At 37.1% G+C, this 22,761-nt stretch overlaps 1 protein-coding gene across 13 annotated transcripts in view; it reads right to left on the reverse strand.

Moving 5' to 3' along the window:
* The window catches only part of DLG2 (discs large MAGUK scaffold protein 2), a 2,182,864-nt gene that overhangs the window by 861,805 nt on the left and 1,298,298 nt on the right, over positions 1-22,761 (reverse strand). For 4 of the 13 annotated variants that reach the window (XM_063671281.1, XM_063671280.1, XM_054441569.2 and 1 more), the window contains exon 1: positions 4,629-5,160. The exons of 8 other annotated variants lie outside the window; for them this stretch is intronic. In XM_063671281.1, the coding sequence (XP_063527351.1) occupies positions 4,629-4,949 (321 nt within the window). In that variant the 5' untranslated portion in view covers positions 4,950-5,160. Of the gene's footprint in view, positions 1-4,628; positions 5,199-22,761 lie in introns of those variants that run through there. One more of the 13 variants, XM_054441583.2, reaches the window with a different exon arrangement.

Raw genomic sequence — 22,761 nt, forward strand, 5'->3', positions numbered from 1 at the left:
TGGCTGGGCGCAGTGGCTCACGCTTGTAATCCCAACACTTTAGTAGGCTGAGGCGGGCAGATCACGGGTCAGGAGTTTGAGTCCAGACTGGCCAATATGGTGAAACCCCATCTCTAATAAAAATACAAAAAAAAAGAAAGTAGCCAGGTGTGGTGGCGCGTGCCTGTAGTCCCAGCTACTCAGGAGACTGAGGCAGGAGAATTGCTTGAACATGGAAGGCAGAGATTGAAGTGAAATGAGGTGGCACCACGGCACTCCAGGACCAGTGCGAGACTGCATCTCAAAACAAACAAACAAACAAAACAAAACAAAAAACCCAGAAAATCTTAAATTTTAAAGAGATGCAGTATTTTTTTCCAAGTATCTCAATTTTTTTACTTCTCTGTGGTTCCTCTGTATCCTGAATATGCATTCATTGTGGTATCTGCAGCACTCTCTGAAATTTTGCTTCACTTCTAAGTTGTGACTTACGATGATATAATTATTTGTATATCATGGTATACATGGTATATCATTTGCTAAATTTTATAGGCCATTATAGGCTGTAAGCTCCACAGTAGTAGGAGAGATATCTACTTTCTTTACAATTTTATTTTTTATTTTTTATTATTATTATTAGTATGATTATTTTCGAGATGGAGTCTTGCTCTGTCACCAGGCTGAAGTACAATGGTGCGATCTCGGCTCACTGTAACCTCCACCTCCTGGGTCCAAGCGATTCTCCTGCCTCAGCCTCCCCAGTAGCTGGGACTACAGGTGCCTGCCACCACATCCGGCTAATTTTTTTGTATTTTTAGTAGAGACGGGGCTTCACCATGATGGCTAGGATGGCCTCGATCTCTTGACCTCCTGATCCACCCGCCTCGGCTCCCAAAGTGCGGGGATTACAGGCGTGAGTCACTGCACCCGACCAGTTTTTTTCTTTTTTTTTTTTTCCTTTTTCTTTCTTTTTTTTTGAGACAAAGTCTCACTCTGTAGCTCAGACTGGAGAGCAGTGGCACCATCTTGACTCACTGCAACCTCCACCTCCTGAGTTCAAGCAATTCTAATGCCTCAGCGTCCTGAGTAGCTGGGACTATGGTGTGCACCACCACGCCGGGCTAATTTTTGTATTTTTAGTAGGGACAGGGTTTCACTATGTTGGCCAGGCTGGTCTTGAACTCCTGGACTCTAGTGATCCATCTGCCTCTGCAATCCCAAGTGCTGGGATTACAGGCGTGAGTCACCGCACCCAGCCTGTTTAATATTATACACACAAGGCCTGACAGAATAGTACATAGTAGGCACTCAGTACATGACAGTCAAAGAAAGAAAGAGAGAGAGAGGAAGGAAGGAAGGAAAGAAGGAAGGAAGGGAGGGAGGCAGGGAGGGAGGGAGGGGAGAAGGGGAGAGAGAGAGAAAGGAAGGAAGGAAGGAGGGAGGGAAGGAAGGAAAAAGAAAAGAAAGAAAGGAAAGAGAGAGAGAAAGAAAGAGAAAGAAAGAAAGAAAGAGAGAGATAGGATACGAAAGGAAGAAAGACAAATGCACAAAACTCTGGTCTCTGAGTCTCCACTGTTCTGTGCTGCTTCCCTGGATTAGTCTGCATCGGGAAGAAATGCCACATAAACAATGATGGACATGTTTCTTCCCAAGGCTGACACTAACATCCTAGATGTACATTTTGGAACTCACTTTTGGGCACTATAATTTTCCATTTCCTTACCTATGATTATGGTTATATTAATTCTACAGATCCAAATGGAATGAAAACTTATTTGAGAGGGACAGAAGCTGATTTTCAGACCTGCTGAGGAACAACATAATGACAGAGTCCTGTTAGTACACAGTACCCCAAATAACAGGAGTTTGGAAAAGATCCTTAGGAGGAACTCAAGTCATTACTATGGCCCTCTGTTATAGCAGCTGGAAATCACACTGCTGATTTCCACGTAATACTGCAAATATCTCCGAGGGCAAGATCCAAGCTCCCAGATGCTTAACAACCCTCAGGCACTTTCTGTACCACATGTGAGTCCCTGAACTATTTTAAAACATGCACGATTCTTCTTTATGCTTTATCAAGGATTCTAATGTTTAGTATCATTAGCCTCCAGTTTTAGGTTTTACAATATTTCACAGGATATTCCCAGTTAATTTAAGGGGTAAAAAGTAGTATCATGAAATTCTCAAAACAGCCTTAGTTTTAGTGGACACATGAATACATATAGGTACACACATGCTCTTATTTTTGTGATAATATACGTAAGTGTATAGTACTTACAAATCTCTATATAATTTAGATATTAGATGTATGCTATGGATGCATATATAAATGGAAACAGATCTATAAATACACATATATCAGTAGTTTTGAGGAGCTACTAGATGTAAAGGAAATAAAATTTACATGAAAAAATACTTTATATGGATAGAATGCAGCATTCTTTGGAAGAACAAGTTGACATACTCTAGGACAGAAAAATTGGAATAATATAGAACTCTAATTTTTATATGTGTGCATATACATGCATATATATACTTATATATACATAAAATATGTTACTATAAATAAGTAGTTAGGTATAGTGAGACATTTGAATACATATATTAAAGTCTGTGTGTATGTATGTGTAGAGACAATTGAAATTATTTAACATAACGTATTTGAAAGTTTTCAAGCATTGGTGAAGACGGATTAATCAATTTAGCATAGCACTTTTATAGGACTGAAATGGTAAAGGGTGGAAGGGTCTGGTAAGTGAAGAGTGTTAAAACATTGAAAATCCTAAAAGATATGGTTTCATAGCTCTAGTATTTGTGGATCACTGTTAGTCCCAGCCAATAATACAGTACATGTGAATGGGAGGGAAAATGTATAGAAATGCTTATGCAAAAGAATAAGGAGAGATGGTGGCTACCTCAATTTGTTGCCTTCTTATATGTCACTGGATCTGTAATTATCAGTATACGGTCTGTTTCAATCCTCGAAAGCATTAAATGGCTTTAAGTTTCAGGCAAGTAGGAGGCATTGTTAAAAACTAAGGAACTAAAAAGTTTCCCTCAGTTGATGAAAAAATACGAATATTTTTAGAGTTTGCTTATTATAACATAGTATTAGAGATTTGGGTTTGGGAAATTACCATTTATGAAATAAAAAGTATATTACATCTTGGATTAAAATAATTGCAACAATAAAGCAAGTTTGCTTTCTCTGCTCTGTGCAACAGCTATAAGCTAGATGCTATTAAGTAGGCTTGCTTCCTAGCCTATGTGAGCCTTGAGAATTTAATGTAATCGATACAGAGATATAAGCTAAAGACATTTAAATGAATGTATTTGTTAAAGAGTATATAGAGTGTTCACAATTGTGAAGACTTTTTATTCAGTTTGGAATTCATGTTAACTTTAAATAATAACTGCATTTCTAAATGTCAAGCTCCATTTTAAGCCAAACCAGTTTAATAATAAAATGATAATATATTTTTTATTTAAATCAAGAGGCTGAGATGCTCTATCTCTCTAAGCAAAGCTTATAATTCCATGCAAATCAATCAAAAGCCATTTATATGGCTATGCATATGTAACTATATTATTAAGACCAGTGATAAATGACATTCTTGGAAGTACTTTTTTAAAACTATTATTAAAATTAAAATATTCTCTGCACCTGTCACCGTAACATTTTATTCATGATCAATATCTACTTCTCCACTATGCTAAAATCATATTGAAATTGAGATTGAATTTTTCTGCAAATACAGCTTTTCTTCTTTTCAATACATATTAAAGAACAGTCATTGTTCTGTATGACAGTGACTACAGGTATATTTTATTTATATTTTACAGCATTTGCAGGAAGTTATTTTCTCTCCTTTAAATGAAGAGAGAAAAAAATGAGCCAATTTTATTTCTGATAAAATGATAGTAGTCTGGGGGCTAGAATAATCTAGGAATCAAATTAAAGGTATCTGCACATCTGCTTTAGAAATGTGTTATAGAAGAAAGAGAGCTATAGATGTTGATATAAACTTATTGCTTCTCCAAGAATAAATTAAGTACTTAATTCTTTTATTCTAAGTTTAACCATCCTCTATTTTGCTCTTAATTATTCCTTTTCTTTGTAAAATTAATTATTTAGTGTAAATAATTGTTCTTCTCCATAACTGAAAAGGCATACAGTATTATAAGAGTAAAATTAGAATAGCATACTTCAAATCACTGTTTTCTATAGCTAAAGAAACAAATGTTCTTTTGCCTTTAAAGAGATGGAAAGTTTAGTTAAATTTTTTTTTCTCTGCTCTTTAAAAAAATAATAATAAATAGTCAGGACAGAACAAAAGTTAAAAATGATTAGAAGTAAAATGGCTGCTAAAAGACTATGATAAAAAATAATATAACCTAAGGACTAGAGAAGTTGAACTTGATGAAAAGTCAGTGAAATAAACTCAACACAGCATCCCTAGACTTTCACAGGCCACCAGAGGTATGAGCCCACAAACGTGTGAAAATAACAAGTTTTTCTTGGCCTACTATTTTACATACAGGCATACCCATGGTACTCTGCAAAGTTTCCAAGCCATTCTAACCTTAAACAACTTGCTCTCACTTTCTTCAGATACTCAAGGGAAAGTCATAAGGAAAAGGCTCACCTGTGCTGGGCTGAACCAACCATGTGGGCAGGTACAATGCTCCCCACAAGTCCCTTTGCCCTTGGTGCTCGTCTTGTGGGGGCTTTTCCGCACACTGTCCCACAAGGTCCTGTTGAAGCTGGACCCCCCGGTCCTGTTTGAAGCTGGGCCCCCTGGTCCTGAGGAGGGCATGGTCTGAGAACTGTACCCGAGCCCCTGACAGTTCCTCTGCCAGCCACAAGCACAGTGGGCATCCCTGATCAGGGTGGGCGCACTCCTGCCGGCATCCATCCCATCGGACCCCCGGCTGCAGCTGTGTTGCTTGGTGAGGTATGCATTCATACTGCACTGATGCCTACTCTTTCCTTTGGTCAGCTTTGCACAGAAATGTCTCCTCCCTCACACCCCTTTCTTCCAGGCAGTTGTAAAAGTCTTTTTTCCACCGTGGATCCCTCAGTATCTTTGACAGCTGCTATAAGCAGTGCATCGTGGGAGCAGTGGGAGCAGCGAGAGCAGCTCCGCACAGCATTATCTGCGGGCTGGTAGCTCTTTGTCAATAGATGACTCAACTCACAGAGCAACTTGACAGTATCCCTGCTCTAGGCAGAAGCAATCAATGCTCCACACAGCTGGGCTACAAGACTGTACACTGTGTTACAAACCCTTTTTGGATGGAGCCCTACAGTAAAGAATAACTCTTTGCTGTTTAGCATTCTGGCTTTTCCCTTTCCTTGCCGATCCCCACACAAAATACAAACCTTAGGAAAGAGAACTTATTATGAGATTCTTATGAGATTAGCAGGAGCAGGACCCTTCTTTCCAGAAAGGATGCATCTAGGCTTAAACTTTATAGCATAAGCAATAAAAAATGATGGGAAAGTTAACCTATAAAGGAATTTTCAACATTTACAAGAATCACTTATCTACAGAGAGATTTGCCAAGACACAGACCCAATCATGAAGTAACTATATAAGATCATCAATATTAACTCTGAAGAACATAAATTCATTTGGAAAAATCATTGAGGTCACACCATTATACTAGAGTCTCTTAAAATTTGGAAGTTTGTTTTAAATCATGATTATGCATTTTAATCCAAACATATATTCTTTATGCTATACACAATTATTAATTCTTTCTTGTTCAAAGCAAGGAAATTTTCAAGGTTTAAAACTGATGGGTTGGGCTTATTTTAAAACAGTATTTTTCCTTACCCCAAATTATTCTGAGGGTTTCCTTTCAAATACTTTACCACAACAAATACATTCACCACAGAGAGAGTCTGCGTTTTAAAGTGAAAGATGCATCCAACTCTGCCATACAGTATTTTGGTTTCCAAAGACAGAATTTTCAAATTCTTTCACTGAAAAATGAGCTAATTTTTTTCAAACTTAAAGCAATTGCCTTCCAAAGAGGATTTCTGTGTTAAATTTTAGCATGCTTGCTGAATCCATACATAGTATTTTCAGTGAAGTGAAAGGCTAATTGCCATAACATTAATAATTTTTATTCTGTTTGAAACTTCCCACATCCATTTCCAAAATGTCTATCCTTACCATATATTACTGAGGAAATAATTTTGGTTTGAGTGTGCAGCCAGTTACCATCCACGCAGGACCTAACAAAGATTATATAATCCTATGAAATAATTACTTTATCTGTAGACCATCAGATGCCATCAAATCGACCTTCTCAGTGGATTGACCAGGTGCGGGGGCAGTATAGGCCTGATTTTTGCCTGAGCTAGCAAGGTGCTTATTGCAAGGGCTGAGATCCTAGCAAGTTCTACATTTGAACACTAAGACTCCCTGGATAAATCACTGTTAGACTTAAAAATCTTGAAAGTAAGGAGTAGCATCTTCTTTTTCCATGTATCTCCATATAAGGGTACTTTTCCAAATTCTGCACAAGGGGCTGATATTAGCATTGTGCCCATCACAGAAGGTATTCAAAACACGTTTGTCAATAATAATGGCCAGATATGTAAGTTTAGAGGGCAGGTTCTGGTCTATGTTAATGGCCATTTTTCTCTAAGCACCTTTCATACCGTCCACCACATAACAGGCAGTAAATACATGCATATGTTTGATGGATGAATGGATGGTTGGGTGGAAGTATAAATGGAAGGAAAAAGTAGAGAAATGAAGGAGTTGATACACATTTTTAAAATAATAATATTTAATTCAGCAATGTTCTAGAAACATAAACTATTCCTTTAAAGTTAACTTTAGTTCTGGTGTTGAGGTATTCTTTTTAAGGAAATTTGTCAAAAATACATGAAACTTGAACTGTTGGGCAGAAATAACAAAGGCATTAATAGTTTTTGCCTTCTTAAAGAAGATCAAGAAGTTAAAATCAATACCTGAGGAAAGTGAGGAAAAGGGAGAAAATTGTTTCTCTCTCTCTCTCTCTCTCTTTCCCTCCCTTCCCCCTTTTTATTCTAGATTAATAGATTATACCTGAAAGAACTGTTGGGTCAAATAAAACCCTAGAGAACTTTAGGCTTTTCTGGTATAACCATGATGCATGGCTGTACAGTAGGATTTGATGTGATATGCCAATGCCATCACTCTCAAATGAGAATGTCAGAAAGTGATAAGTTTGGCTGTCTCCAATCTTATCTAACCATAGATGCTTCTCTAGTTTTTTAGGCAGATATCATTGCACAAAGGCCCATTGGCATCTTCAGGGAACACATGTCCAGTTCTCACCCATTTGCCTCTCAAGTATAAGAATCAATCTACATAGACATAAGTCAGTGTGCATCCATCACAATTTTGTAATGGTGTGAGCAGCTTGCAGCAAAGCAGAAACAATTTTCTGGCTTGACACTACTCAAGATGTTACAAATCTTCACAGGGACTTAAATCTGTTATGAATGGGTTGTTCAGAATGAGCAATTTCTTCCCATCACAAGGGCCACAGAATTTCTATTTTAATAACTTAGCATGTCATTTCTTTGTAGTTAAATAAATAGCATCCATTGCATAACTAATGTTATTTTGCTTAAAAGATCTTTAAGGCTAAAGCAAACTTTTATTAAGCTTACTAAAAGACTATATTGAAATCACTCCTTCAGTTTAGTACATGTAAAGTAATTCCATACTCCTATCTTTCCCTCCCCACAAACAAGACTTTTCTTTTCAAACATGACATTTGGCTTTGTGAGGACAGCCCACTTAAACAGATAAATATGTTCAACTAGCCTTCTGTACTATAAGACAGACTCACTAATTAATGGTAATCCAATTTGATCAACTATAATTGGACAACTGTAATGACCATGAGATGACATGAAATTCTGGCCAAACAAGAATTAGCCATACACAAGTACACATCCTACTTATCACTGTGATTTAACATGGGCAGATGGTGCACAGGGCAATGCGTAGATGAGATATAACTTATTGAACTCTCTTTGACCTGGCACTGACTTCATAGAACAATCACTAGTTTCAAAGCAAGGGTTTAAGACTAATATCCTAGCTTGATTTAATAAAAAATAGCAAAAATTGATAAATATATTGTACTGCACTAAAACATGATACAGAATCTTTTTCCAGATAAAATTTCCATCGGGCATCTTATGCATTTGGGAAACGAAAATATTAATAATAAAAGGAGAGCTAAGTGCTTGCTAAAGAGTGACTGGTAACAGACGTCCTTATCAGCCACAAGTAATACGCCAAATAATCATAAAATGCTTTGAAAAGTGTGTACAGTCTATTCCCATGATTGCAAAAACCAGAGATTTACAAATGCTAAGAAATCAGCATTCTTCTACATCTAATAACCTTTGGCCTAGATAATCTCCAGATTCAAGCACATTTCCTACAAAATAAGAAAGCCAGGAATACGTAAAGTATTTTAGACTCTAAAATTATTTCCAAAATATTTAAACTAATTTAGTCATAACTTTTGTGAGACAAAAACAAGCAGGAATTTAGTGTGGAAGAAAACATGCTTAATTGATGCAAAGATTTAACCAAAACAGACGATTTAATAGAAAGTAGAAAAAACTTTTAAAATGTCCCGAATTGTAACTAGCATAGTTGGATTTCGGTGAGTGTTGATGGGGAAGGGGTTAATCTGAATTAATTACAAGTCTAAATTATAAAATGGTTTTCAGGAAATGTAAATTTATTATATTCTAACGTACTTAGTAACACAATTGCAGAAATCAGAACACTAATTATGTAATATTTCTTAAAGATTCTGAAAGAAACACTAGTAAAAAGGTAATAATCACTTAAAATTTGCATATTTTTGCAATTGAATCTAAGTGCTAAACTATACTTCTACCAGAAATTTGTTCTCATCCTTCAAGATTAAACTAATGTCACTTCTGTAAGCTTTTCAGATCCCCTTGGCATATTAAGTCATGCTCTACAGTATTTGTATACTTGTCTGTGTAAATATCTTTAACATTTATCTATTTCTTTCAATCACCATGATGACCACTGTGATGTCTAACCCAGCATCATTTCTGTGTAGAACTGGTGAAACAGCTTTCTAACTGGTCTCTCGCATACACCCTTGCTCTAATTCTCTCTCACACAGCACCCAGAGTAATTCCTAAAATGCAATTATGATCAGGTCCTTTATGCTTGATACCTGTCAGTTAAATGTCATTTTCTGGGACTCTTTATCCTCATTGATAGTATAATCTTTAAAGTAGTTTGGATGGTCTTTAATCATGCCCCATGTGATTTGTCCTCTGTGGCTTTTTACCAGTCTTGTCTGTGCCTCACACTCTTGCTCTGTCCTCCAACCATACAGGCCTTGAATACTTGCGCTCAATCCTACTTTATGGCCATGGAGGATGTTCTTTTCCCCTCTTCATACTTTCACATAATTAATTCCTACTCACCCTTCTGTAGGCTGCATCAAGAGGCAACTCCCCCAAAGCCACCCTAAATAAACATACAGTATAATCCAAAAAGAAGTGGGATTACTATGCAACACAGCTCCAAAATAAAGCTTCTAGTCTTTACTTCCAACCAGATTGCCATCCAGATCTCTTTTACTCAGAAATTCTCGTGTCTTCCCTGTCCTTTGGAGTTCAACTTGAGCATCATCACCTCCTCAAGAAAGCATTCCCTGAACACTGGGTCACCTTCCAGGATAGCTCATGTCATCTTTCCATTAAACATTCATTTAGCACCTGTGCTTCTCTATTACAACACTTAACAAAATTGTATTTAAAACAACAATTACACTATAACTTAGTTTGTACCCTTTTCCCCAAACAGAAAGTAAGTGGTTGCTAGTAGGGCAATGAGAGAGCTCTCTTATTTGCATCTGCATTCTTTGAACTTAGCACCAAGTGTTTAACCCTAATTGAAATAAATCAAACATGGAAGAAGACAAAAGTATCTTTCAATGATCACATCAATATAGGTATTCTGGTCTGTGTTCTACTTCTCAGTGTAAAATCAATAAATAAGCATTTTGATTTTAAAAACAAAATGGCAATGTGTTCCTACAGTCAGCACTTTAGTGGAACATTTAGTGTGGGTGAGTGGCGTAAGTGTATGAACACATTTTTCAAAGAAATTTCCTAGTGGTCTTAGCACTGAAGCTGAAGTAGCTTCTGTTTATTTTAGCAAGATATTAATTCGTAAAAGCTGCACTTCCTGGCAGCTGTGCAGTTCTCTCAAGCTTTTTCAAGAGTTCTCCCTTTATAGCTAGATAGTACAAAAGAGGGAGCAGTTCCCTAAGTCAAAAGCCAGTTAGTGGTAAAACATGAAGAGAATCCTAAACTCCAAAGTCATATTCATTTTTAAAATAATATAAGCCAAAAGTCATAATAATTTCACAAGATTTTTTTTTTTTTTTTTTTTTTTTTTTTTTGAGACAGTCTTATTCTGTTGCCCAGGCTGGAGTGCAGTGGCAAAATCTCAGCTCACTGCAACCTCCACATCCCAGGTTCTGGCAATTCTCTTGCCTCAGCATCCCCAGTAGCTGGGATTACAGGCATGCACCACCACACCCAGCTAATTTGTGTATTTGTAGCAGAGACAGGGTTTCACCATGTTGGCCAGGCTGGTCTCGAACTCCTGATCTCAAGTGATCTACCTGTCTTGGCCTCCCAAAATGCTGAGATTACAGGCGTGAGCCACCACGCCCAGCCGATAATTTATGAAGATAATAAAAGTGTGCATCAAAGAATATAAAGGCATGGAAATATCTCCTCTAATTCCCTCCCAATCAAGTCACAAATTTAAAAAATATTAGACAGAATTATTATCCATAGCAAGTATTTTCTTTAGTTTTTTTTTTTTAAGTTGTGGTAAAAAACACAAAACATAAGATCTACTCTCTTAAATTTTTAAGTGTCCAATATAGTGCTTTTAACTATAAGCACAAGGTTGTAAAGCAGATCTGTACCACTTTTTCACCATGCATCATTAAAAGTCTACACCCATTGAACAACAAAACCCCATTTCCTCCTCCCCCAGCCCCTAAAAACCACCATTCCACTTTCTATTTCTTTGAGTTTGACTAGTTCAGATACTTCTTATAAGCAGCATAATACCATATTTGTCCTTCTATAGACTATTCCACTTAGCATATTGTCTTTAGGATTCACCCTTGTTGTAGCATATGATAGGATTTCTTTCTTTTTTATGGTTGAATAATATTCTGTTGTGTATATATAGCATATTTTGTTTATCCATTCATTCATCAATGGACATTTAGGTTGTTTCTACCTTTTGGCTTTTGTGAATAATGCTCAATGAACATGAGAGTACAAATCTATTTTCCAGATCTTGATTTCAATTCTTTTGAATAAACACTCAAAAGTGGTATTGTTGAATTATATGGTAGCTCTATTTTTCATTTTTTGGGAATCTGCATACTGTTTCCCATAGCAACCGTACTATTTTACATTTCCCAAAACAATGCACAGGACTTGCAATTTCTCCACATCCCCAACAACAATTTTTTTGCTTTCTTTTTTCCTTTTTTTTTTTTTGATAATGGCTATTCTAACAGGTGTGAGGTGATACCTCATTGTGATTTAAATTCACATTTCCAAGATGATTAGTGAGGTTGAGCATCTTTTCATATACCAAATGGCTATTTGTGTATCTTCTTTGGAAAAATATCATTCAGGTCCTTTCACATTTTTAATCAGATTATTTGTTTTTTGGCTATTGAGTTGTAGGAGTACCTTATCTATTTTGGATATTAAGCCCTTATCAAGTATATACTTTGCAAATATTTTATCCCATTGTGTAGGTTGCCTTTTCACTCTCTTTATTGTTTCTTTTGCTCTGTAGAAGTGTTTTAGTCTGAGGTAGTACCACTTGTCTATTTTTGTTTCTGTTTCCTGTGCTTTTGTTGTCATATCCAAGAAATCACAGTAAAGACTAGTGTTGTATAGTCTTTTCTTTATATTTTTATCCAGGAGTTTTATAGTTTTAGGTCTTATCTTCAGGTCTTTAATTTATTTTGAGTTGATTTTTGTGGGTGGATAAGATAATTTAATTCTTTTGCATATGGGTATTCTGTTTCCCAACATTATTTGTTAAAAGAGACTCTTCTTTCCCCATGTGTAGTCTTGGCACCTCTGTAAAAGATCATTTGATTTTTATCTGTGTGGGTTTATTTCTGGGCTGTCTATTCTATTTCATTAATTTGTATGTCCAGCTTAGTGCCATACTATCTTGATTACTGTAGCTTTGTAATATATTTTAAAATAAGGAGGTATAAAGTTTTCAGATTTACTCTTCTTTCTCATGATTGTTTTGGCTATTTGGGGTCCTTTGTGGTTCCATACGATTTTTTTTTTAATTTTCCTATAACAAATACCATTGAGATTTTGATAGTGGTTACATTGAATGTGTAACTTACTTTGAGTAATATGGACATTTTAACAATATTATCTTTCAATCCATGCACATTTACATTTATTTGTGTCCTTAATTCCTTTCAGCAATATTTGGTAGTTTTTAGTGAACAAATCTTTCTTCCGTTAAGTTTGTTCCTCAATATTTTATTCTTTTTGATAGTATTGTAAATGGGATTGTTTTCTTAATTTCTTTTCAGATATTTTACTGTTAGTGTATAGAAACACAACTAATTTTTGTATATTGATTTTGTATCCTATAACTTTGTTGAATTTTTAAATTAAGTTCCAGATTTTTTGTGTGTGCAATCTTCAGAATTTTCTACCTATAAGATCATATTATCTGTGAACAAATATAATTTTACTTCTTCCTTTCCAATTTAGGTTTCTTTTCTTTTTCTTGCCTACCTACTCTGGCTATTACTTCCAGTACTATATTGAATAGAATGGTGAGAGTGAACATCCTTGTTCCTAATTTTAGAGGAAAAGCTTTCAGTTTTTCACCATTGAGTATGGTGTTTAGCTTAGGACTTTTCATATCTGATTTTTATATTGTAAGGTAATTTTCTTCTATTCCTAATTTGTTGAGGTTTTTTTTTAATTTAATTATTATACTTTAAGTTCTAGGGTACATGTGCACAACATGAAGGTTTGTTACATAGGTATATGTGTGCCATGTTGGTTTGCTGCATCCATCAACTCGTCATTTACATTAGGTATTTCTCTAATGCTATCCCTCCCCCAACCCCCCCACCCTCCAATAGGCCCTGGTATATGATGTTCCCTTTTCTGTGTCCATGTGTTCTCATTGTTCGACTCCCAATTATGTTTTTTTTTTTTTTTTTTTTTCTTTTATTATTATTATTATTATTATCATTATTATACTTTAGGTTTTATGGTACATGTGCGCAATGTGCAGGTAAGTTACATATGTATACATGTGCCATGCTGGCGCGCTGCACCCACCAACTTGTCATCTAGCATTAGGTATATCTCCCAATGCTATCCCTCTCCCCTCCCCCCACCCCACAATAGTCCCCGAAGTGTGATGTTCCCCTTCCTGTGTCCATGTGTTCTCATTGTTCAATTCCCACCTATGAGTGAGAATATGCGGTGTTCGGTTTTTTGTTCTTGCGATAGTTTACTGAGAATGATGATTTCCAGTTTCATCCATGTCCCTACAAAGGACGTGAACTCATCATTTTTTATGGCTGCATAGTATTCCATGGTGTATATGTGCCACATTTTCTTAATCCAGTCTATCATTGCTGGACATTTGGGTTGGTTCCAAGTCTTTGCTATTGTGAATAATGCCGCAATAAACATACGTGTGCATGTGTCTTTATAGCAGCATGATTTATAGTCCTTTGGGTATATACCCAGTAATGGGATGGCTGGGTCGAATGGAATTTCTAGTTCTAGATCCCTGAGGAATCGCCACACTGACTTCCACAAGGGTTGAACTAGTTTACAGTCCCACCAACAGTGTAAAAGTGTTCCTATTTCTCCACATCCTCTCCAGCACCTGTTGTTTCCTGACTTTTTAATGATTGCCATTCTAACTGGTGTGAGATGGTATCTCATTGTGGTTTTGATTTGCATTTCTCTGATGGCCAGTGATGGTGAGCATTTTTTCATGTGTTTTTTGGCTGCATAAATGTCTTCTTTTGAGAAGTGTCTGTTCATGTCCTTCGCCCACTTTTTGATGGGGTTGTTTGTTTTTTTCTTGTAAATTTGTTGGAGTTCATTGTAGATTCTGGATATTAGCCCTTTGTCAGATGAGTAGGTTGCGAAAATTTTCTCCCATTTTGTAGGTTGCCTGTTCACTCTGATGGTAGTTTCCTTTGCTGTGCAGAAGCTCTTTAGTTTAATTAGATCCCATTTGTCAATTTTGGCTTTTGTTGCCATTGCTTTTGGTGTTTTAGACATGAAGTCCTTGCCCATGCCTATGTCCTGAATGGTAATGCCTAGGTTTTCTTCTAGGGTTTTTATGGTTTTAGGTCTAACATTTAAGTCTTTAATCCATCTTGAATTGATTTTTGTATAAGGTGTAAGGAAGGGATCCAGTTTCAGCTTTCTACATATGGCTAGCCAGTTTTCCCAGCACCATTTATTAAATAGGGAATCCTTTCCCCATTTCTTGTTTTTGTCAGGTTTGTCAAAGATCAGATACTTGTAGATATGTGGCATTATTTCTGACGGCTCTGTTCTGTTCCATTGATCTATATCTCTGTTTTGGTACCAGTACCATGCTGTTTTGGTTACTGTAGCCTTGTAGTATAGTTTGAAGTCAGGTAGTGTGATGCCTCCAGCTTTGTTCTTTTGGCTTAGGATTGACTTGGCGATGCGGGCTCTTTTTTGGTTCCATATGAACTTTAAAGTAGTTTTTTCCAATTCTGTGAAGAAAGTCATTGGTAGCTTGATGGGGATGGCATTGAATCTGTAAATTACCTTGGGAAGGATGGCCATTTTCATGATATTGATTCTTCCTACCCATGAGCATGGAATGCTCTTCCATTTGTTTGTGTCCTCTTTTATTTCCTTGAGCAGTGGTTTGTAGTTCTCCTTGAAGAGGTCTTTCACATCCCTTGTAAGTTGGATTCCTAGGTATTTTATTCTCTTTGAAGCAATTGTGAATGGGAGTTCACTCATGATTTGGCTCTCTGTTTGTCTGTTATTGATGTAGAAGAATGCTTGTGATTTTTGCACATTGATTTTGTATCCTGAGACTTTGCTGAAGTTGCTTATCAGCTTAAGGAGATTTTGGGCTGAGACAATGGGGTTGTCTAGATATACTATCATGTCATCTGCAAACAAGGACAATTTCACTTCCTCTTTTCCTAATTGAATACCCTTGATTTCCTTCTCCTGCCTAATTGCCCTGGCCAGAACTTCCAACACTATGTTGAATAGAAGTGGCGAGAGAGGGCATCCCTGTCTTGTGCCAGTTTTCAAAGGGAATGCTTCCAGTTTTTGCCCATTCAGTATGATATTGGCTGTGGGTTTGTCATAAATAGCTCTTATTATTTTGAGATACGTCCCATCAATTCCTAATTTATTGAGAGTTTTTAGCATGAAGGGTTGTTGAATTTTGTCAAAGGCCTTTTCTGCATCTATTGAGATAATCATGTGGTTTTTGTCTTTGGTTCTGTTTATATGCTGGATTACATTTATTGATTTGCATATATTGAACCAGCCTTGCATCCCAGGGATGAAGCCCACTTGATCATGGTGGATAAGCTTTTTGATGTGCTGCTGGATTCTGTTTGCCAGTATCTTATTGAGGATTTTTGCATCAATGTTCATCAAGGATATTGGTCTAAAATTCTCTTTTTTTGTTGTGTCTCTGCCAGGCTTTGGTATCAGGATGATGCTGGCCTCATAAAATGAGTTAGGGAGGATTCCCTCTTTTTCTATTGATTGGAATAGTTTCAGAAGGAATGGTACCAGCTCCTCCTTGTACCTCTGGTAGAATTCGGCTGTGAACCCATCTGGTCCTGGACTTTTTTTGGTTGGTAAGCTATTGATTATTGCCACAATTTCAGCTTCTGTTATTGGTCTATTCAGAGATTCAACTTCTTCCTGGTTTAGTCTTGGGAGGGTGTATGTGTTGAGGAATTTATCCATTTCTTCTAGATTTTCTAGTTTATTTGCATAGAGGTGTTTGTAATATTCTCTGATGGTAGTTTGTATTTCTGTGGGATCGGTGGTGATATCCCCTTTATCATTTTTTATTGCATCTATTTGATTCTTCTCTCTTTTTTTCTTTATTAATCTTGCTAGCGGTCTATCAATTTTGTTGATCCTTTCAAAAAACCAGCTCCTGGATTCATTTATTTTTTGAAGGGTTTTTTGTGTCTCTATTTCCTTCAGTTCTGCTCTGATTTTAGTTATTTCTTGCCTTCTGCTAGCTTTTGAATGTGTTTGCTCTTGCTTTTCTAGTTCTTTTAATTGTGATGTTAGGGTGTCAATTTTGGATCTTTCCTGCTTTCTCTTGTGGGCATTTAGTGCTATAAATTTCCCTCTACACACTGCTTTGAATGCATCCCAGAGATTCTGGTATGTTGTGTCTTTGTTCTCGTTGGTTTCAAAGAACATCTTTATTTCTGCCTTCATTTCGTTATGTACCCAGTAGTCATTCAGGAGCAGGTTGTTCAGTTTCCACGTAGTTGAGCGGTTTTGAGTGAGATTCTTAATCCTGAGTTCTAGCTTGATTGCACTGTGATCTGAGAGACAGTTTGTTACAATTTCTGTTCTTTTACATTTATTGAGGAGAGCTTTACTTCCAAGTATATGGTCAATTTTGGAATAGGTGTGGTGTGGTGCTGAAAAAAATGTATATTCTGTTGATTTGGGGTGGAGAGTTCTGTAGATGTCTATTAGGTCTGCTTGGTGCAGAGCTGAGTTCAATTCCTGGGTATCCTTGTTGACTTTCTGTCTCATTGATCTGTCTAATGTTGACAGTGGGGTGTTAAAGTCTCCCATTATTAATGTGTGGGAGTCTAAGTCTCTTTGTAGGTCACTCAGGACTTGCTTTATGAATCTGGGTGCTCCTGTATTGGGTGCATATATATTTAGGATAGTTAGCTCTTCTTGTTGAATTAATCCCTTTACCATTATGTAATGGCCTTCTTTGTCTCTTTTGATCTTTGTTGGTTTAAAGTCTGTTTTATCAGAGACTAGGATTGCAACCCCTGCCTTTTTTTGTTTTCCATTTGCTTGGTAGATCTTCCTCCATCCTTTTATTTTGAGCCTATGTGTGTCTCTGCACGTGAGATGGGTTTCCTGAATACAGCACACTGATGGGTCTTGAGTCTTTATCCAATTTGCCAGTCTGTGTCTTTTAATTGGAGCATTTAGTCCATTTACATTTAAAGTTAATATTGTTATGTGTGAATCTGATCCTGTCATTATGATGTTAGCCGGATATTTTTCTCGTTAGTTGATGCAGTCTCTTCCTAGTCTCGATGGTCTTTACATTTCGGTATGATTTTGCAGTGGCTGGTACCGGTTGTGCCTTTCCATGTTTAGCGCTTCCTTCAGGAGCTCTTTTAGGGCAGGCCTGGTGGTGACAAAATCTCTCAGCATTTGCTTGTCTGTAAAGTATTTTATTTCTCCTTCACTTATGAAGCTTAGTTTGGCAGGATATGAAATTCTGGGTTGAAAATTCTTTTCTTTAAGAATGTTGAATATTGGCCCCCACTCTCTTCTGGCTTGTAGGGTTTCTGCCGAGAGATCCGCTGTTAGTCTGATGGGCTTCCCTTTGATGGTAACCCGACCTTTCTCTCTGGCTGCCCTTAACATTTTTTCCTTCATTTCAACTTTGGTGAATCTGACAATTATGTGTCTTGGAGTTGCTCTTCTCGAGGAGTATCTTTGTGGCGTTCTCTGTATTTCCTGAATCTGAATGTTGGCCTGCCTTGCTAGATTGGGGAAGTTCTCCTGGATAATATCCTGCAGAGTGTTTTCCAACTTGTTTCCATTCTCCCCGTCACTTTCAGGTACACCAATCAGACGTAGATTTGGTCTCTTCACATAGTCCCACATTTCTTGGAGGCTTTGCTCGTTTCTTTTTATTCTTTTTTCTCTAAACTTCCCTTCTCGCTTCATTTCATTCATTTCATCTTCCAGGGCTGATACCCTTTCTTCCATTTGATCGCATCGGCTCCTGAGGCTTCTGCATTCTTCACGTAGTTCTCGAGCCTTGGTTTTCAGCTCCATCAGCTCCTTTAAGCACTTCTCTGTATTGGTTATTCTAGTTATACATTCTTCTAAATTTTTTTCAAAGTTTTCAACTTCTTTGCCTTTGGTTTGAATATTCTCCCGTAGCTCGGAGTAATTTGATCGTCTGAAGCCTTCTTCTCTCAGCTCGTCAAAGTCATTCTCCGTCCAGCTTTGTTCCGTTGCTGGTGAGGAACTGCGTTCCTTTGGAGGAGGAGAGGTATTCTGGTTTCTAGAGTTTCCAGTTTTTCTGCTCTGTTTTTTCCCCATCTTTGTGGTTTTATCTACTTTTGGTCTTTGATGATGGTGATATACAGATGGGTTTTTGGTGTGGATGTCCTTTCTGTTAGTTTTCCTTCTAACAGACAGAACCCTCAGCTGCAGGTCTGTTGGAGTACCTGGCCGGCCGTGTGAGGTGTCAGTCTGCCCCTGCTGGGGGATGCCTCCCAGTTAGGCTGCTCGGGGGTCAGGGGTCAGGAACCCACTTGAGGAGGCAGTCAGCCGGTTCTCAGATCTCCAGCTGCGTGCTGGGAGAACCACTGCTCTCCTCACAGCTGTCAGACAGGGACATTTAAGTCTGCAGAGGTTACTGCTGTCTTTTTGTTTGTCTGTGCCCTGCCCTCAGAGGTGGAGCCTACAGAGGCAGGCAGGCCTCCTTGAGCTGTGGTGGGCTCCACCCAGTTCAAGCTTCCAGGCTGCTTTGTTTACCTAAGCGAGCCTGGGCAATGGCGGGCGCCCCTCCCCCAGCCTCGCTGCCGACTTGCTGTTTGATCTCAGACTGCTGTGCTAGCAATCAGCGAGACTCCGTGGGCGTAGGACCCTCTGAGCCAGGTGCGGGCTATACTCTCCTGGGGCACCGTTTCCTAAGCCCGTCGGAAAAGCACAGTATTCGGGTGGGAGTGGCCCGATTTTCCAGGTGCCGTCTGTCACCCCTGGAAGGGGAACTCCCTGACCCCTTGCGCTTCCCGAGTGAGGCAATGCCTCGCCCCTGCTTCGGCTGGCGCACGGTGCGCTCACCCACTGACCTGCGCCCACTGTCTGGCACTCCCTAGTGAGATGAACACGGTACCTCAGATGGAAATGCAGAAATCACCCGTCTTCTGCGTCGCTCGCGCTGGGAGCTGTAGACCGGAGCTGTTCCTATTCGGCCATCTTGGCTCCTCCCCCCCAATTATGTTTTTTTAAATGAAGTAAAAGTGTCAATTTTGTCAACTGCTTTTTCTGCATCTATTGATATAATTGCATTATTTTTATATTTCATTCTTTTAATATGATTTATCCAATTGATTAAATTTTGTATGTTGAACCATTCTTGCATCTCAGAAATAAATTTCAGTTGGCCATGGTATATGATCTTTTCAATGTGCTGTTAAATTTCATTTGCTATTATTTTGTTGAGAATTTTTGCATCTATATTCATTGACGATATTGGTGTGTAGTAGTATTTCTGTGATTTTTTTTCTAGCTTTAGCATCAGGGTAATGCTGGCCTTATAAAATGAGTTTTGAATTGTTCCTTCCTCTTCAATATTTTGGAAGAGTTTGAGAAAGATTGCCATTAATTATTCTTTAAGTGTTTGGTAGAATTTACCAGTGAAGCAATCTGGTCCTAGGCTTTCCTTTGTGGGGAAGCTTTTGATTACTAATTTAATCTGCTTATTGTTTATAGGTCTATATAAATTTTTTATTTATGATTCAGTTTTGGAAGGTTATATGTTTCTAGGAATTTGTTCATTTCATCTAGGTTATCTAACTTTTCATACAAGTGTTCCCAGTATTCTTATAGTCTTTTTATTTCCATATAACCAGTAGTAACATAACTTCTTTCATTTTAAAAAATTTTAGCTATTTGAGCCTTCTCTTTTTTTATGGGTTAATCTAGCTAAAGCTTTACCAATTTTGTTGATGTTTTAAAATATGTAACTCTTAGTTTCAATGATGTTTTTCTTTAAAATTTTATTCTTTATTTTTTCTCTAATTATTTTCTTCCTTCTGCTAACTTTGTGCTTAGTTTGTCTTCCTTTTTCCAGTTTCTTGAAATGTAGAATTAGGTTGTTTATTTGAGATCTTTCTTCCTTTTAAATGGAAGTGTATATTAATACAAACTTTATTTTTAGTACTGTTTTTATGGTATCCCGTAAGTTTTGGTATGCTGTGCTTTTATTTTCATTTGTCTCAAGACATTTTCTAATTTCCCTTTTGATTTCTTCTTTGACCTACTGGTTAAGAGTGAGTTGTTTAATTTCCTCATGTGCAAATTTTCCAATTTCTCTTTAGCCATTCATTTCTAGTTTTATTTCATTGTAGTTGGAAAATATATTTGGCATGATTCCATCTTCTTAAATTTGTTAAGACTTGTTTTGAGACCGAATATGTCATCTATCCTGGAAAATGTTCCATGTGTGCTTCAGAATAATGTATATTCTCCTGCTGTTAGCTGGCATGTTCTGTATATGTTAGGTCGTTTTCATCTATAATGCCATTCAAGTCCTCTGTTTCCTTATCAATCCTCTGTCTGGATACTCTGCCCATTATTGAAAGAAGAGTATTACAATCCCCTAATAATATTGACTTGCTCTCTATTTTTTTTAATTCTGTCAATGTCTGTTTTATATATTTGGGTGCTCTGATGTTAGGTGAATATATATTTAACACTGTTATATTTTCCTGAATTGACTCTTCTATCATTATATAATGTCTTTCTTTGTATTTTTTGACATTTTTTACCTATAGTTCATTACCATTTTCCTGGATTATATTTTTCTATCCTTTCACTTTCAGACTTTCAGCCAATGTATGTCACTAAGTTAATGTAAGTCTTATAGACAACATATAATGAGAATCTTTTTTTTTTTTTTTTTTTTTTTTGAGATGGAGTCTCGCTCTGTCACCCAGACTGGAGTGCGGTGGCGCAATCTCGGCTCACTTCAACCTCTGCCTCCCAGTAGCAGGGATTACAGGCACACACCACCATGCCCGGCTAATTTTTGTATTTTAAGTAGAGACAGGTTTCACCATGTTGGCCAGGCAGGTCTCGAACTCCTGACTTCATGTGATCCACCCGCCTCAGCCTCCCAAAGTGCTGGGATTACAGTTGTGAGACACCATGCCCAGCTGAGAATCTTATTTTTAAAATCCACTTAGCTATTCTATCTTTTGATTGTAAAGTTTAATCCATTTACATTTAAAGTAATTATATATATTGATAAGGAAGGACTTATTATAGCCATTTTGTTAATAGTTTTCTGTTTTGTATCTTTTTTGTCCCTGTTTTTCTCTCTTGTTGCTTTTGATTTCTTTCTCATTTTCTTTTGCATATCTTTTATAGCTATAGTTTTGTGGTTACCATGGAGCTTACATAAGACATCTTACAGTTATAATAGTCTATTTTAAGCTGATAATAACTTAACTTCAATTGCATACAAATACTCTACTCTTTCACTCTTCCCCCCACAAACAAACTTTATGTTTTTGATTTTACAAATTACATCTTTTTATATTATGGTAACATATTTTTTAGTTATGGTTATTTTTATACTTTTGTCTTTTAACTTCTTTAGTTCTTAACACAGTAACTGTAGTACTAAACCCTGAGCTTTGTGAATGAGGCATAAACATGCACTTGTCCAAGCCTGCATCATCTTGAAAGTTAACTTATTCAATTGTATTGATTTAAATGATAGGATGGATTTTGATTAGACTTTTGGGAGACTAATACATGTAACATCCTGGGTGTGTTGTTTCCAAGTGTCTCTTCTCCCAACTCTTCCCATTCTAGATCCTCTACTGACTCTTTCCTGGTTGCCAAAAGCAGAAAAGGTAGTGTAGGAGAGTGTGGAGGCCCTAGAAAGGGCATAGCATGTGCTATCCTTTGCCCACTGCACTAAGTTTTATGAGGGAGAAAATGAATGAATAATGATATGGGTAAAAATAACATTATGGTAATGAGTCATAACTGAAAAAAGAAAGAGGGGAAAGTGAAGAGGAAAAAAAGGAGGAAGGAAGGAAGTTGGAAAGAAGTTGGAAGGAAGGAAGGAAGGGTGGGCAAGAAGAAGAAAGGAAAGGAAGGAGGGAATGGTCACAAACTGAGGAAATAAATCTCTTTAAAAAAATAATTAAAACACATAGTAGGGTTTAATACACAAAACCAAAATGAAGTAAATATAAATGGACGTATCTTTTACTACGGGACAGTCTTGGACACACCACTGAGGCCTCCTTGAAGTAGAGTGCCTGGCTTTTGGAGCTGTCATACCCAGAATTTGTAATGCAATCATAAAATGGAATCAGTTTTTCTTCAGTTTACATTTTGCAAGTTCTTATTTTTCAAATGAATAACTTGTAATAGATATTTTCTAAATTTATCAAACGGTTAAAAAAAAAGTCTGGGTTAAAAATAAACCAGAGTCTGATTGCCAGTGTAATTCATCTACAAATTGGCCTAAAGGCAGGGTATGGATTAATATAAATTACAGGTCCTCTTTCATCTAAATGATCTCTTTTCCTTAGAGACCTAACATTTTGGTAAAGTTTAGCCTAGCTGGCTGTGCTTTAGCCAGTACATTTCCAATTCACATT

Source organism: Pongo pygmaeus, chromosome 9 (assembly GCF_028885625.2).
Source record: "Pongo pygmaeus isolate AG05252 chromosome 9, NHGRI_mPonPyg2-v2.0_pri, whole genome shotgun sequence".
Classification (NCBI taxonomy): Eukaryota; Metazoa; Chordata; class Mammalia; order Primates; family Hominidae; genus Pongo; species Pongo pygmaeus.